The sequence below is a fragment of the Poecilia formosa genome, unplaced genomic scaffold (assembly GCF_000485575.1).
Source record: "Poecilia formosa unplaced genomic scaffold, Poecilia_formosa-5.1.2 Scaffold603, whole genome shotgun sequence".
Lineage (NCBI taxonomy): Eukaryota > Metazoa > Chordata > Actinopteri > Cyprinodontiformes > Poeciliidae > Poecilia > Poecilia formosa.
The window spans coordinates 43669-57473 of record NW_006800542.1 but is presented as its reverse complement, the minus strand read 5'-3'; the positions used below and the strand labels follow the sequence as shown (position 1 = coordinate 57473).

The following is a 13805-nucleotide window of genomic DNA, read 5'->3' as shown; positions in this document are numbered from 1 at the left end:
TATTACAGAAACATACATCATTATCCCTGGAGGTAATGCTACTACTTCTAATGTTTGATCTGCAGAGCATCGAGTTCCATGAAAGAGGGAAAAATCACAAAGAAAATGTGGCTGCAAAAATTTCTGAGGTAAGAATATTGATTTTATATTTATTTATGGGATAAATAACCAATTAACACACAATGAACACAAATACATTTGGGGTAAAAACAATAATAATAATAATTGTTGCTTTACTCATGTTATAAAAGTTTACACCGAAAATATTTTCCTGTCTTACTAGTATAATATCTAGTATCACTTCACAAACATACCAAGTTTGTATTGTTATACAGAGTCCAGTTTGGACCCTACCTGAGCAAAGCATGTGGAGGTAGAGGAAAAGAGGAAGAAAACTGCAGCAGAAGCAGTTCTAGATTTAGCTCAGAAACTCCAGAAGACACACATAGCACCTTCAGTTATCACGGATAAGAGAAATAAAACTACGTTGGACATAACTAACTCTTCAGTATATTTTCTGAAAACAGTTAAGAAGCATAACAAAGATAAATAAGAAAATAACTGTTATACAATATTTAATTTTCATTTTGAATTGATGAAGTATTTTTGAACTAACTTAAACTGAAGCATTGAGCCAGGAATACATTTTACTGACTGGAAAAAGACAGCAAGAAAATATAGGATATTGCCATGAATGCATTATGAATGAAGAAAATATTTTGTTTCTATATTGCTGTTTAGAACTTGAATAAACATAAATAAACATTACAGATGATCAACCAGAGAGAAAGTGCCTCATTTGGCATCATTCTAAGGACTGGCAGTAGAGATAAGCTCCAGGCTTCCACATCACGACTAACGTTGTCCTGCTATTGGCCGACCAGCAGCAGCCGCTGATCTGTCTCTGACCTTCTCTGTGCAGATTAAGAAAAAGAGTGTTGAAAAGGCGAAGAAGGAGGAGCGGATGTCCAAGGAGTTTGCAGCGATGGAGGAGGCAGCGCTGAAGGCGTACGAGGAAGATCTGAAGAGGATGCAACGGGGATCAGATGGTTATTCAGCAACATTTTATTAAAAGTGTTTTTGCTTTTTATTTGGATTTAAATTGAGTATATTTTGTAGGATCAAGTTCTCCAGTTCGAGCAGCCCCTCAATATCAGCCTGTACCTCTGGTGGGAGTTCAGCCCAAAAAGCAGCAGCAGCAGAAGAAGAAGAAGAAGGAATGGAAGGCGAGCAGGAAGTCCAGAGAGGGACCAAGTGAGATGCAGGTTTGGGTGGAAGGCCAGAGCGATGAGGGACACATCTACTACTACAACACCGTGACAGGAGGTGAGGCAGGCTGATGCAACAGAACCTCCTGCTGGAATCCAGAACCATTTCCGTCTTATTTCTCCTGTTCTTCAGTGTCTCAGTGGGAAAAACCCGAAGGTTTCCAGGGAGGAAGCTCAGCTTCTGCTCAGTCCGAGCAGTCTGAGGTAAATTCTGTCCTCAAGCTCTGCTTCCTGTGGAGCTTCACATTCTGCTTCTTGTTGAGCTTTACGTTCTGATACCGTTTCCCTTCAGAGTTCTTCGGGTTCTCCCTGGATGGAGGCAGTGAGTCCGGATGGCTACACATACTTCTACAACACAAACACAGGAGGTGAGGGGGTCCCTGCCTAAGCCCAGTCTGTTTTTACAGTGTGTTTGCTAGCTTCTATTAGTCATTATAAGTTCAATATTTAATTTTTGTTAGTTATAGTAGTAGTTTTTGTTTTTGTTCTTCATACTTTTGTTCATCTTAGGTGCAGAATTCCATAAGGTCATAGTATTGTATTGTGATTATGAATACGTTGATTGGGTCAGTTTCAAGAAACGTATTCAATTGTTATTGCACAACTAGCTGACTCTGACGTTTTCTCCCAACTGTGGCTGTCACTGTTTTGTGGACTAAGTAAAGACAGGAGTATAGAATAGTATAATTTCAGTATGTTTTAGTTTTATAAACACAAAATGTCGTTCCAGATATAGATTTTCCCCAGTAATTGCCATTTTTATTTTATTTACAAGAAGTTTTCTCCATTACAGTTTTCATTATGTCATTAGTTTTAGTAAACTATTATAACTTTGATCCAGAGGTCAACCATGTCTGTTTTGTTTGTCTCCTCTTAAGAGTCCAGCTGGGAGAAGCCGGCGGACTTTCCTTCCAGCGAGGAATCGGAGACCCAGCAGGAGAAAGAGGAGAACGCAGGTGAGGACCCAAGTTCCCAGCCAGAGACGGCGCCCGCAGGGGAGGAGCGCTCCGAGTCCGACAGGTCATCACTGGAGCTGCAGCCAATGGGAGAAGTAGATCCGAAGCCCAAAATCCCCAAAATCAACTTCAGGGTGAGATTAAATAAAAACTACGCTCAGGCGAATTTTAAAAAGTGAGACCTGAGAGTTTATTTCTTGTTTTTAGAAAAGAAAAACAGAGACTGAACCCTCGGAAAAAGAAAGTGAGGATAAAATGGCAGAAGAAGCTCTGGAAGAGGAAAAGAAAGAGACAAAACCAGAGGAAGAGGCGCAGAGGTCAGGACCCAAACCAGAGACAGTAGCAGAGGTGGCGACAGCAGGAAAAACTCCAGTAAAAAGGCCCCGAGCAGCCAATCCGTATGGAGCCTGGGAACGGATCCAGCAGAAGCAGGATCCATTGTAAGTATTCCCAATCCGACACATGGAACGAAGTGGACCACAGGTAATCAGCTGGTGTTTTCCCGTCTGCTTCCCAGTGCTAACGTGGATTTACAGCTGCCCCAGACGGAGGAGAACGTGGCTGGCACTCCGGCAGAACTCCCGTCGGAACCCAAACCCAAGTTCAAGGAACGCGTCATCACCTCTCTGGGAGAGGAGGGCGGACCCACCTCATTCCGGAGGAACAAGGCCCAAAACGGGAAGAACAGGAGCCTTCGGCAGAGAGACGACGACGACTGATCCCAGCAGAAGCTTTCAGAGGGAGACTTTCCTGGAAGTAAAAGTTTCTAGGAACATGTCAATGAATTGACATGAACTTTTGTAGGAGGTTTTTTATTTTTCTGAATGTATGATGAGCAGGATTTGGCCAGATTAAAAATGTAATGTATTTTTTATGCACTGAAGTCATGATTTTGAAGAGAGGTTAGTGAAACGTTCCTATAGTTTGGGATCTTATTAAATGGAGACAATCCAACATGATCATTTTCCAGCAATTAGAGGGGAATGAAACCCATTCCAGGCCCAGGAGGGCTATTGGCCTCTTGGCACAGACGCATAGGGGGTGACGTGGGGAGTGTGTGTGTAGAGCTGATATATGTTTTCACCACACCCTGACTGGCAAATAACCAGAGAAACGATGTTTTCTGACCGATCATCCATCTTTATTACCAAAAAAACAGACGCAGCAGCATGGAGACATGCATCCTGATGTGGCAGGCCTGGTTCCAGAGGTGATGGAGAGAAGTATCCACTCGGTCTGGAATTTAATTGACCAGTTATAAGCATGGAGCAAATGGAATATGGTAGTTTAAAAGTTGCATCCTCCACCTTTCCAGACATCTTCTGTCCATCCACTCACCCGTTTGTAAAGGTTCACTGATTGAAGTATTCTGGCCGATCATCCATCTTTAAGAAGTCTGACCTGCCAATTCTGATTTTTGTCAATGCAATTTTTTTTTTGTATAAATTGTTGCTGAGTTAGCAACAATGGGGCGACTTATTAAACGAACACGTCAATTTATCGGTGCACCCTTACTTAATTTTTCATTGTCTATTTTTTCATTAATCAGTCCAGCTACCCTACTTGTCTGTCCATCCATCCGTCAGTCTGCAGACTGTCCGGTCACAAAGATCTCTACCGCCTCCAGCAGAGCCTCCTGCTCAGAATGCTCCAGCAGGTCTGTCATCAGCTCCTCCAGCTCCTCCCCTCCTCTCATGAACTCCTGAAAATGAAATACATGAGGGGTTTAATCTGACATGAGTCACAAGTAAGAGATGTGCCAATCAGGTTTTTTCCTGGCGATTCCGATTCCGATCACCCATGAGGGCTGATCACATAATTATTATGATTTTAATCATAAGCACTACCAGTTACATTATGTGGAAAAAGGAACCATGAATTCACCTTAATTTAGACAAAAACTTGTTTTTAATAAGTTTTTCCAAGAAAAAAACAAAACAGGCATTGTGCAAATTGTACTGCTATTGATAATACTATCTTTAATAGACTGAAAACATATGAAGGCTCTGAAGAGGCTAAGTAATGCAAAAAGTCAAAATTAAACCTCTCAACATTGCCAAAAAATTCAAGTATAAAACTTAACATTCAAAGGCAAAAACGGGTTCCATTACAATAAACAATCCAGATTTACTGAATGAAAACGTCCTGATAGCATGGCGGCTAGCTGATTACTGCTAGTTCTGATTGGCTGTTTCTGACTGAGCGGAGTAATTATGCAGAACAGGGAGGAGGCAGAGGAGATCGATTATTCTTTCAGAGATTATCTGTCTCATGTAAACAGTTTGACTTTTTAATGGACTCATTCTAGATCAACAAACCAGGTCAAGACAACCTCCAGTAGCTCTGAGGGTAGAGATCTGGCCACAATGTTCCATTCAGATTGTCATCATCAAGTACTGCAAACTTTACCCTAAGTTAACATTTGTTGTGATCAAATCAATTTTACAGGCAGACATATATGGATATTAACATTTGCTTCTCATCTGACCTTAATGTCTCTGGTGGTGTATCCTGTCCGGTGGTCGGTGACTCGATCCTGGCTGAAGTTGTAGGTGCGAATCCTCTCTGCCTGGTTGCGTGTGCCCACCTTGATAATAGAGAAAAGCTGAGCTTTGGCTAGGCCTGGAACTTCCAGGTATTTTATTCAGATAGCACAGTGGAATCTTTCTTCCACTCCAATAAACGAAATGTACATGCACCTTCAAATTTTAAAGAAACAATGGAGAGACTCCTTCAACCTTTTAGAGCAGGAGTGTCAAACTCATTTTCATTTTGGGCCATATCAAAAATCTAAAGGGCCACTTGTGCCAGAATGTATTGATAAAACTAATACAAATGTTAAAATATCAACAAATAGCTGTTTGTTTCAGCATTCAGTTAGTGTTTCTTAAAATGAAATATTGAACATCTTTTCACAATGATGAGTCCATTCAGGATTTTGCTATTGTTTTTGTGTTTCTTTTTAGCTACCAAAATCAGATTTTGTGGCGCTAATTTAGAAATTTTTTGAGGACTTTTTATGATATTTGTGCTTATGTATGACATTAAATGTGACTTTTTATTAATCGCTATGTCGATCCCAGACTATAACTTGACATCAAGTAAGGTTGAGGCAGCAGTCATCTAAACTCAATGTTTTTATCCAATTTTGAGAACAATTTGCAGCAAAAGTCAGAAAAAAAATGGGGGAATCTGTAGATTTTGTGTGAACTTTGAGTGAGTTTTGCAGATTTGTTGAAAAACTGGAGGGACTTATTAATGTAATTTGGAGTCTAGAGGGTCACATAAAAAGCTACGATGGGCCACGTTTGGCCCACAGGCCTTGAGTTTGACACCGGTACTTTAGAATTAAAACATTTAATTTCATATTGCAGAGCCATCTAGTGTCAAAATTTTAAAATGTAATTAACTGGTAAGTGGCCTGAGGTCATATTTTGCTGTAAAAGTCCTACTGACCACTCAAAGTACGAGACCCACATTTATAAACACATTTTCACAACATAGTGCTTTTTATAGTGCTTGGTCAAAGGGCACATTAACGTGTAAAAATATCCATACGTATCATTGTCAAGTCGCAGAGTCCAGTTCTGCTTCAGCTTTCATTTTTCATTTTTGGTGTTTTTTTTTTTTGTTTTTTTTCTGGAATGCTGTATTTGATTCCTGCCAAAACAGAACATTTTCTGGTGTCCGAATAACTCAGTTTTAGTCTCATTGGTCCAAAGAACATCTTCCCTACGGTAATGTTCTCTCTGGAAAACTTTTGTCTGGTCACTCATATTTTTTAAAGAGCTTAAGCTCCCTTCTTCTACAGGAACAACATCTGAGACAGATTCTCAACGGTGTCCTGACCTGCTGCTTTCGCGCCATGTGCCTTTGCTCGGTCTCCTTGCCCATCATGCTCTGGTAGAGTCTGGCCCTCAACATGCGCATGGCCGTGTCTCTGTTCTGCAGCTGCGAGCGCGTCTGCTGGCACTCAGACACTATTCCTGTTAGAACCGACATGTTTATAGCTGGAACAGATCCTAAGTAACTTCAGGAAGATCTCTGGCAGACCGGACCTGTAGGAAGGTGAACTATCCGCACGGCGCTGTCTGTTGTGTTAACGCCCTGGCCGCCAGGGCCTCGTGATCTGAACGTGTCGATCCGCAGATCCTTTGGGTCAATGTGGACGTCCAACTACAGAGAGAGTTTGAGGTTAGCATCAGAGAGAGAAACAAGGTAAAAGTTTGGGGTGTACCTCAACTAGCTGTGGCAGGATGATGACCGACATAGTTCCAGTGTGGATCCGCTGCATCCTGGATGAGAGGCCCACCTCAGGGATCCTCTGAACCCGGTGTGTTCCTCCTTCATGTTTCAGGTGCATGTACACATTATCCCCGGCTATCCTGACTGCCGCATGGTGCAGTCCACCTAAAGACAGCTAACTGTCATTGTTCTATTGTTCTGTGTAAAGCACAGTACAGACTTACTATGATCAATCAAACCCAATCAAAAGAAAGATTGTTGCATTTAGTCAATTTTCAAGCCTAGTTAAGCAATGTTGGCCACACAACTTTAGGATTGTTTTTTTATTTTTTACTGAAATGTAAAGAAAATCAAATTGGTATCACTGGTGCTATTATTAAACTCTTTCGGTTGGGTAACCTTACCGTACTCTGCAGGCGAGTAATTCAGAACCTCAAAATTCCAGTTCTTGTAATAAGCAAAGCCTCGGTACATGTCAAACATTTCCCTGGTGAACTGCTGGCAGATGTCACCTGAAACAGAGTCAACATTCATCTTTTGAGAACCCCCTAAAGGTTAACTGATTTTCATTTTCATACGTGGATTTTTAATATTATACATAACAGCAACAAGAAAGATGGATCTTTCTTCTTGCTGCCAAAGAAAATGTGGAAAATTAAATGAAGGAACCAGAATCTGATGCTTGAATGCCAAGGAAAATAGTCCCGTTTTCTTTCCTACCTCCTGTTGTTCGTCCTGAGACAATCTCCAGCACAACGTCGCTTGGGTCCAGAGGGTCAACGGGCACAAGAGCTTTGATTAACTGGAGAGAAAATACAGTTTTAAGCATGACAACAGGAAGAGTTGGTTGGGGTCAAATTGCACAGTTTTACATCATATTTGAGTTTCAACCAATGTTTCTTTTTTTTGATGCCTCTGTGCCCCTTACTGGCGTACCGCAAGGATCCATTCTGTGCTATTATTTAATCATTAAATGTTGACTTTAGTTTCCATCTTTAGAAAGCACAACATGCCTTCCACTGGTTGGCTAAGTTTGTTTCCTGTTTCTGACAACTTCTACTGATTTTAATGTCCATCCATCCATCCATTTTCCGTCACCCTTGTCCCTCAGTGGGGTCGGGAGGGGTGCTGGTGCCTATCTCCAGCTCACGTTCCGGGCGAGAGGCGGGGTACACCCTGGACAGGTCGCCAGTCTGTCGCAGGGCTGATTTTAATGTGTTGAATACAAAAAAAAACAAAAAAAACATTGACCTTGAAAAGTGTGATCAGTGACATTAAAGCTCTGTAAATGTTTGCACAGGACTCACATGTTTTCTCAAGGTCAGAATGTTGCTGCAGATCTGCGCCTCCTCCTCTCTGAGCAGCTGGATCAGGTTTTGATCTTCATCTTTAGTACCAGCTGAGTATTCACAGGTTCAAAATGAACCTAAGACACGAATATTCCACCCTAAGGTTAGGAATACGAAAGGTTTCGGTCACTACTCACTGTGCAGAAGCGAAAGGACTTCTTCCAAGTCTTTCTGGGCTTGTTCAATGCTTCCAAACAGACCAGCAACAGGCAGCAGCTCTGTGTGCTTCTTTAGCAGCGCTTTCCTGTCTGAATCGCGGAGCTGATTGTGTTGTAACTTGCGGCTTAGTTCTCTGTGTTCCTCCATCAGTTTCTGTAGATACCTCTGAACTGAGCTGATGTTGTACAAATCCCCTATATCACAATGTGAAAGGCGTTTTGGGACTGCATTGGTACCCCGTAGCTGTACCTCTGTAAAGTTAGCAGGTCTTAGCCCGCTGTGGTCCTTCGGGGTCCCCCACGGAAACCCACGGCGTGAAACTACACGGCTGCAGTGGCAGCACAGTTCGAACCAGCGAGGGAAAAACATTTCAGCTAAGTTTTAGGAGCCGGTGAGGAAGAAATGTTTCTGGCGAGCGCTGATGACACAAGCACACACGGGAAGTAGCCGAAATTCTAGCAATAAAGACTTCTGGGAAATGTAGTTTTATCTTTGGGTTAAATTAGCAACTTATCTATAACCAACTAATTAATCGCTATATTTTCATCGGTTTCATAAAGTTGTGATAAATAAGTTTAAAGCGTTGTAGGGCTATGTGTAAAATGTCGGAATTCACGGATAACAAGGGTTAGGAAATAATATTGCAAAATACTGAAGTAAATATTGGAACGTTAACAAATATGTATATATTTTTACTAAGAAGGTATTAGCCTAATATTTCTTAGCCGACTAGCATATTAGCTTCACGACTAACAGGCTAACAGGCAATACAGAAACAAGTAAATGTAATTTTAAATTTGTGGTACAAAAACAAACTCTTTCAATCTGGCTATGTTGGATACATAATACTTCACCTTAGCTGGAAAATATGAACATTTTTCATGTATGAAGTGTTTTCATTTCTATTCCAACTGGAACAGAAAAATAAAGTTGGTTTAACACATGATTTAAGTGTTTTATTGTGACGTGTTCAGGCTTCCAGGAATCCTGTGAGTTTTCATTAACTAAGGCGGTGGAGGATGTCAGTCAGCACAGCCACACCCAGACTGAGACCCTGAGAGAGAAACAGAAAATTCTGAAAACCTTGCAGGTACACCTCTTCATTTTTCTGATAAAACTTCACTCAAACTGGCTAGCAAAATTATTCATACCCTTGTGAACTTTTCCATATTTTGTAACGATAAATATATTTCATTGGAATTTTATGTGCAAGACCAACACAAAGTGGTATCCAGTTGTGAAGATAGAAAATTATTCATGATTCAAACCATATTTTACAAATGAAAAACTGAAAAGTGCAGTGTGCAAAAGTATTCAGCCCCCCCTTTCTCTGAGTGCAATCAATTGCCCTCAGAAGAAGTTGCCACAGAGAAGTTGTATTTGTCCTGAGATCAGATTACCCTCAGGTAGACTCCATTAAATCATTAACAGCCAGCAGGCAACTTCTGGATGGGTATGAATACTTTTGCGAGCCACTGTATTTCTGTAGTATCTGTAATATCATGCTATTATGATTCGGTGTGTTTCTATTGAAGGCGGCTCTGGCTGACATTGAAAAGAAAACTGTACATGCGGAGCAGCAGCTGAGGTCCAAGTTGAGAGAAATCCGCCTGCTGGAGGGAGAGATGGAGCATCTGGAGAGGCAAAAAGTGCTGCTGCAGGACCGCTGTGCCAGCATCAACAGGGAGAACGTAAAACAACACATGCTCATACAGGACAAGGAGGAGAATGCCCGATCCACTCTGGAAAAAATCAGCATGTACAGAAACAAGATGAAAGGCCACAGAGATGCCGTTCTGCAGGCTGTGAGCCAGATAGAGGCCCACAGGGAGCTGGAGGAGAACAGGATGCTGGTCTTGAAGCTGAGGCAGGAGAAGGAACAGCTCAAGGAGGATCTGCAAAACCCAAATGGGATAACCCTGCAAACAGCTAAGGTACAAAACATACACAAAATGATTTTAAAGTATTTGGTTTGTGTAAACTTTCTTCTGTCCAGGAGGAAACTGATGCCCTGAAGAAAGAGATCTCTGAGAGAAATATAGCCATTGCTGGAGGAAGAGAACAACTGAAAAAAGAGTTTGAGATTCATGCAAAGTTAAAGAGAGATATCGAGGTACAGCAGAGGACTGAATTATCCCCCCAAAATTAAAACATTTTGTTGATGATTTTCTCTCCTCTAGATCCAAAACAGGCGCTATGAAGCCATCGTCAAACGGCTGCGCTGCCAGCTCAGCAGAGCTCAGGCCGTACACAGGTGAAGCCATCGCCCCAAAGTCATCTATTTCCTCTTTACATGACACAAAATTTTAAAAATGCAATCAAATCGTCTCTTTTTTCAGGCATACTTTGGATGAAATTTTCCACCTGCAGAAGGAGCTGACTGAGCTCAAGGGGCATCAGCATTCTTCACAGGATTGAAGATATTTAAAGTGCAATATTATGTCTGTCTAATCTTGGTTATTTGTTCTGCTGGAGAATGTTTGTCTAATCTTGGTTATTTGTTCTGCTGGAGAATACATTTAGGGATTTAAGATACTTGCTACTTATAGAACAGTTTGTTTTTGTTCCTTGTGTTGAGCAGGTGGGGGCAACACCCTCCAGTAAATCTTTAGCTAAGGCTTCTTATGTGTTTGACTGTCATATTCTGTGTTTATGCAAACCACCAATGGCCTCAATTTAAGCTTTGCCAAATCCAAACGCTAATCCACTGAGAATTTATTAAATAAAGACACGTTTATCTTGTGTGGATTGCTGTCGACATGAACAGAGTGTGGGATGGGATTTCTGCTCAAATGATGACAGAAAATCAATCCCTGCAGAACAGAGTTTGATGCACAACAAAAGCCATGTGTCCACTGTAGCTGACAGGCAATGAGGTTTGTTTTGGAATGCACTGTTCCAGCTCCTGCTCCACTAAGTAGCTTGACGACTGCGAAGTGACAGTTCCACCGTCCCTTGGTCCAGGGTACGACTTCTTTGCCACAGTAATGCAACAATTGCTCGGCATTTTTAAGAACTGAGTCCACATCATACAGACTGAAAAAAGAAAATTAAATGTTTAATCAAAAATGGACAAAAAACATTTTAAAACAAGTCAGGATTTATGTAGTCAAAGTTATCTTTTACCATTTAGTTAGTATTTTTAAAAGTGTTTTGCATTTAAGTTTCAATTAGAAATAAAAACAAAGTTACCAAACATGTTGGAAGGTAGCATTTAGGTTGAAATCTAATAACCAAGTTTGCATTTAGCTAGCTAACTTTGGCATAACTATATAGCATTTTAGTTAACATCCAAAAACAACTTATTTAGCTAAACTGTTGGGACTAAAACCAGAGAGCTATTTGGTATTTTAAAACAACTTAGCATTTTGTATTTAAGTGAGGGTTAATAAATAAATTTAAAAAGTAGTTAGGATTTAAATTAGACTTAAGTTAAGCACTTGAAATTTAGGTTTGCATTTAAATAGGCATATTAAAAAGCATTAAAAACAAAATGAGCTAGTACAATTTGGCATTTGAGTTGGGATTTTAAAAATGGTATTTCGGTAAACATCTAAAAATGCAAGTTAACATTAAAATGATTAAGTATATAGCATTTAAAAGTATTTTTTTTAATCAATTCACTTAAGATTGTCTTTAAAAATTAATTAACTTAATAAATTAACTTGTTATTCTATTATTCCTTTAGTATTTTGAGTTGCTGTTTTTTTCCCTTTTCTTTTATGATTTCACATTTAAGCTAGTTATTTAAAGACAATTTAGCAGTTTACTCTAAAAATTATTTTGAACTTATTTGTGAGCACCTAACTCCAGAGCAAAGACAGAAGAGCTTGTGAAAACAGTGGATGAAACAGGAAGGGGAGCTTAACACGAGGTGAAAGGCCACTCGGAGATGTAGAAGTAATTTCTACAAGCAACATAACAGTATCATGTGTCAGTGATATTTCTTGCACTTCACAAAATAAATGGCATCACGAGGAAAGGACATTACGTTGACATACTGAAACAACATCTAAGGACAACCAGAAAGGTAAAAGCACAAGGAGGTCTTGAAAATGGACAATAGTTTAAATCCTTTAAAATGAAGTGATATTCTGCCAGCTGGCATTCTGTTGTGTTTGCAGTACCATACCTTGACTGAGCTCCTTTTAACATCCAGCCTGACAGTCCCTGGATTTGCAGTGTTGACAATGCTCTGCCATGGGCCTCCTCTCAAACTACCATAAACAACAATCGTCTAGTATAAATAGAAACAAACTGCAAGTGAATTCAGTTTGTTCTCTTTGAATAGTACAAGCACATGCCTTCACGCTTCCACCCACAGTCTCATTTGTCCATGCACGAACCATGAAGGACTATTTTTACTCCTCGTTGACACAAATTAAATGAACATGGTGACAAAAATAAGTGAGATGGTAAATGTTCCCATGCAATGAGGAGCAGGGAGTTCCTTGACTCCATTTACATAATCCCACTCCCATGACACATTTGTCATAAGACATTTTGATTAGTGTGATCTTTGTTTGAGCCAGAAAGTGTTTAGGCATGCCAGGACACTCAGAGGTGCTGAAACACTGTAACAGTGTTTGTTATTACGCAATAGTCAGCCCCGCCCTTATCTCACCATTCATTCGACTGACTACTGACCAGTTCTCTATCTAACAGGTCCGGAAAATCTCTAAAACCCGGGTCTTACCCCAAAGTCGGTTTATATGAGATATTCTATTTAATCTGGCGGCGGAAAAGACGCGTCTAGCTCTAACTACCTACAATCCAGAAGTTATGACCCTTTCCAGTTGAGAAACAGTCAGCAGAGTAGCCCTCACCGCTGCATAGCTTCAACAACCACTCCTGTTAACGGTAGATCTTTTCCTTAAAATAACGGCACTTGTTAACAGCTAGATTAGTTTTAGTAACTTAGATTTAAGTCCCAGGGTCATTATTTTAACACTCACCAAAGGAAAGTACGAAGCCACCACATCTCTAGAATCATGTACACTAATTTTACTGCAATCAGGGGAAATTACAATGATCAAATGACTCAATTAATCTCAATGCCCACAAGTTTCATTGGAATTTTTAGTATGTAATTTTATTAAGCAAGCTTTAGCAGGGATAAGTGACAAGTAGATTAACTTTCAGAGATTACAAAATTGTAATAAGAAAATAAATTCAACTTAAATTAATTACAACCTATCTTCATTTCTATCCCTATCCTGTGTCACTAGTTTAACTAAGCGAGGCTCTTGGGGGTCAGTTCAACTCACACCCAGATGGCAATTGATCCCGGCAGCAGGAATCTTCAGATGTCCTTGGTCAGTCTTTGTCCTGTCGTGGCAAAGTCCCCTTTCAGAATAGAAGCAAAGCAGAACTGTCCGTTGTCCTTCAAACGCACAGAATCTTCGTCACAGAAAGACCTTTGTCTTTTCTCCAAGTCTGCTGCAGTAGAGTAGAGATCGTTGGGTTGAGGCAGAGGTGTTGATCAAATCAGGAACCAGGGCTGGGGGTAGATGGATCTTGTCCCTTCTTAGCGGCGTGAAGTCTCAACTTCCCCTTGGTTCCAGGATGCGGTCCTCTGCTGATCTTCAATCTGCGTCCTCTTGTTGGTTCTCCTTCAGCGCCGCAGACAAAGAACAGTTTCCTCCCTTGTCTGCTGGTTTTTAAACCCTCTCAGCCCATGGTTGTGTATGGGAGAAGTCTACGTGACTTCTGAACCGTTCCACTCAGTCTGTGGCAAGTCCCAACATTTCCTAACCATCCTCTCCTTCGTGACTTATTGCAGCAACTCTCTTCGGTACTTCCCTTTTCTACTGGCCATCTGGCCGTTG

The 13805-nt window shown here is 40.7% G+C and overlaps 3 protein-coding genes across 5 annotated transcripts in view; 2 read left to right on the top strand and 1 right to left on the bottom strand.

Moving 5' to 3' along the window:
* wbp4 (WW domain binding protein 4) overlaps positions 1–3107 on the top strand; it is a 3587-nt gene extending 480 nt beyond the window's left edge. Inside the window, exons 3-10 of the mRNA XM_016665644.1 lie at positions 66–128; positions 923–1049; positions 1120–1326; positions 1402–1472; positions 1561–1636; positions 2147–2358; positions 2432–2664; positions 2742–3107. Of these exons, the coding sequence (XP_016521130.1) occupies positions 66–128; positions 923–1049; positions 1120–1326; positions 1402–1472; positions 1561–1636; positions 2147–2358; positions 2432–2664; positions 2742–2943 (1191 nt within the window). The 3' untranslated portion in view covers positions 2944–3107. The remainder of the gene's footprint in view (positions 1–65; positions 129–922; positions 1050–1119; positions 1327–1401; positions 1473–1560; positions 1637–2146; positions 2359–2431; positions 2665–2741) is intronic.
* A 234-nt stretch (positions 3108–3341) lies between these two features.
* Positions 3342–13805, bottom strand: part of mtrf1 (mitochondrial translational release factor 1) — a 29539-nt gene continuing 19075 nt past the window's right edge. Inside the window, exons 2-10 of one of the 3 annotated variants that reach the window (XM_007541349.2) lie at positions 7956–8411; positions 7777–7868; positions 7190–7271; positions 6874–6981; positions 6462–6634; positions 6283–6400; positions 6074–6210; positions 4713–4811; positions 3342–3926 (exon numbers count right to left, since the gene is read on the bottom strand). In XM_007541349.2, the coding sequence (XP_007541411.1) occupies positions 3807–3926; positions 4713–4811; positions 6074–6210; positions 6283–6400; positions 6462–6634; positions 6874–6981; positions 7190–7271; positions 7777–7868; positions 7956–8346 (1320 nt within the window). In that variant the 5' untranslated portion in view covers positions 8347–8411 and the 3' untranslated portion in view covers positions 3342–3806. Of the gene's footprint in view, positions 3927–4712; positions 4812–6073; positions 6211–6282; positions 6401–6461; positions 6635–6873; positions 6982–7189; positions 7272–7776; positions 7869–7955; positions 8412–13805 lie in introns of those variants that run through there. The other 2 variants (XM_007541351.2, XM_016665643.1) reach the window with 2 other exon arrangements.
* Positions 8484–10719, top strand: ccdc122 (coiled-coil domain containing 122). Its single transcript, XM_007541348.2, has 7 exons — positions 8484–8604; positions 8952–9067; positions 9513–9911; positions 9974–10090; positions 10158–10231; positions 10317–10423; positions 10462–10719. Exons 1-6 carry the CDS (start codon positions 8571–8573, stop codon positions 10393–10395), a joined length of 819 nt encoding a protein of 272 aa, XP_007541410.1. The 5' UTR covers positions 8484–8570; the 3' UTR covers positions 10396–10423; positions 10462–10719.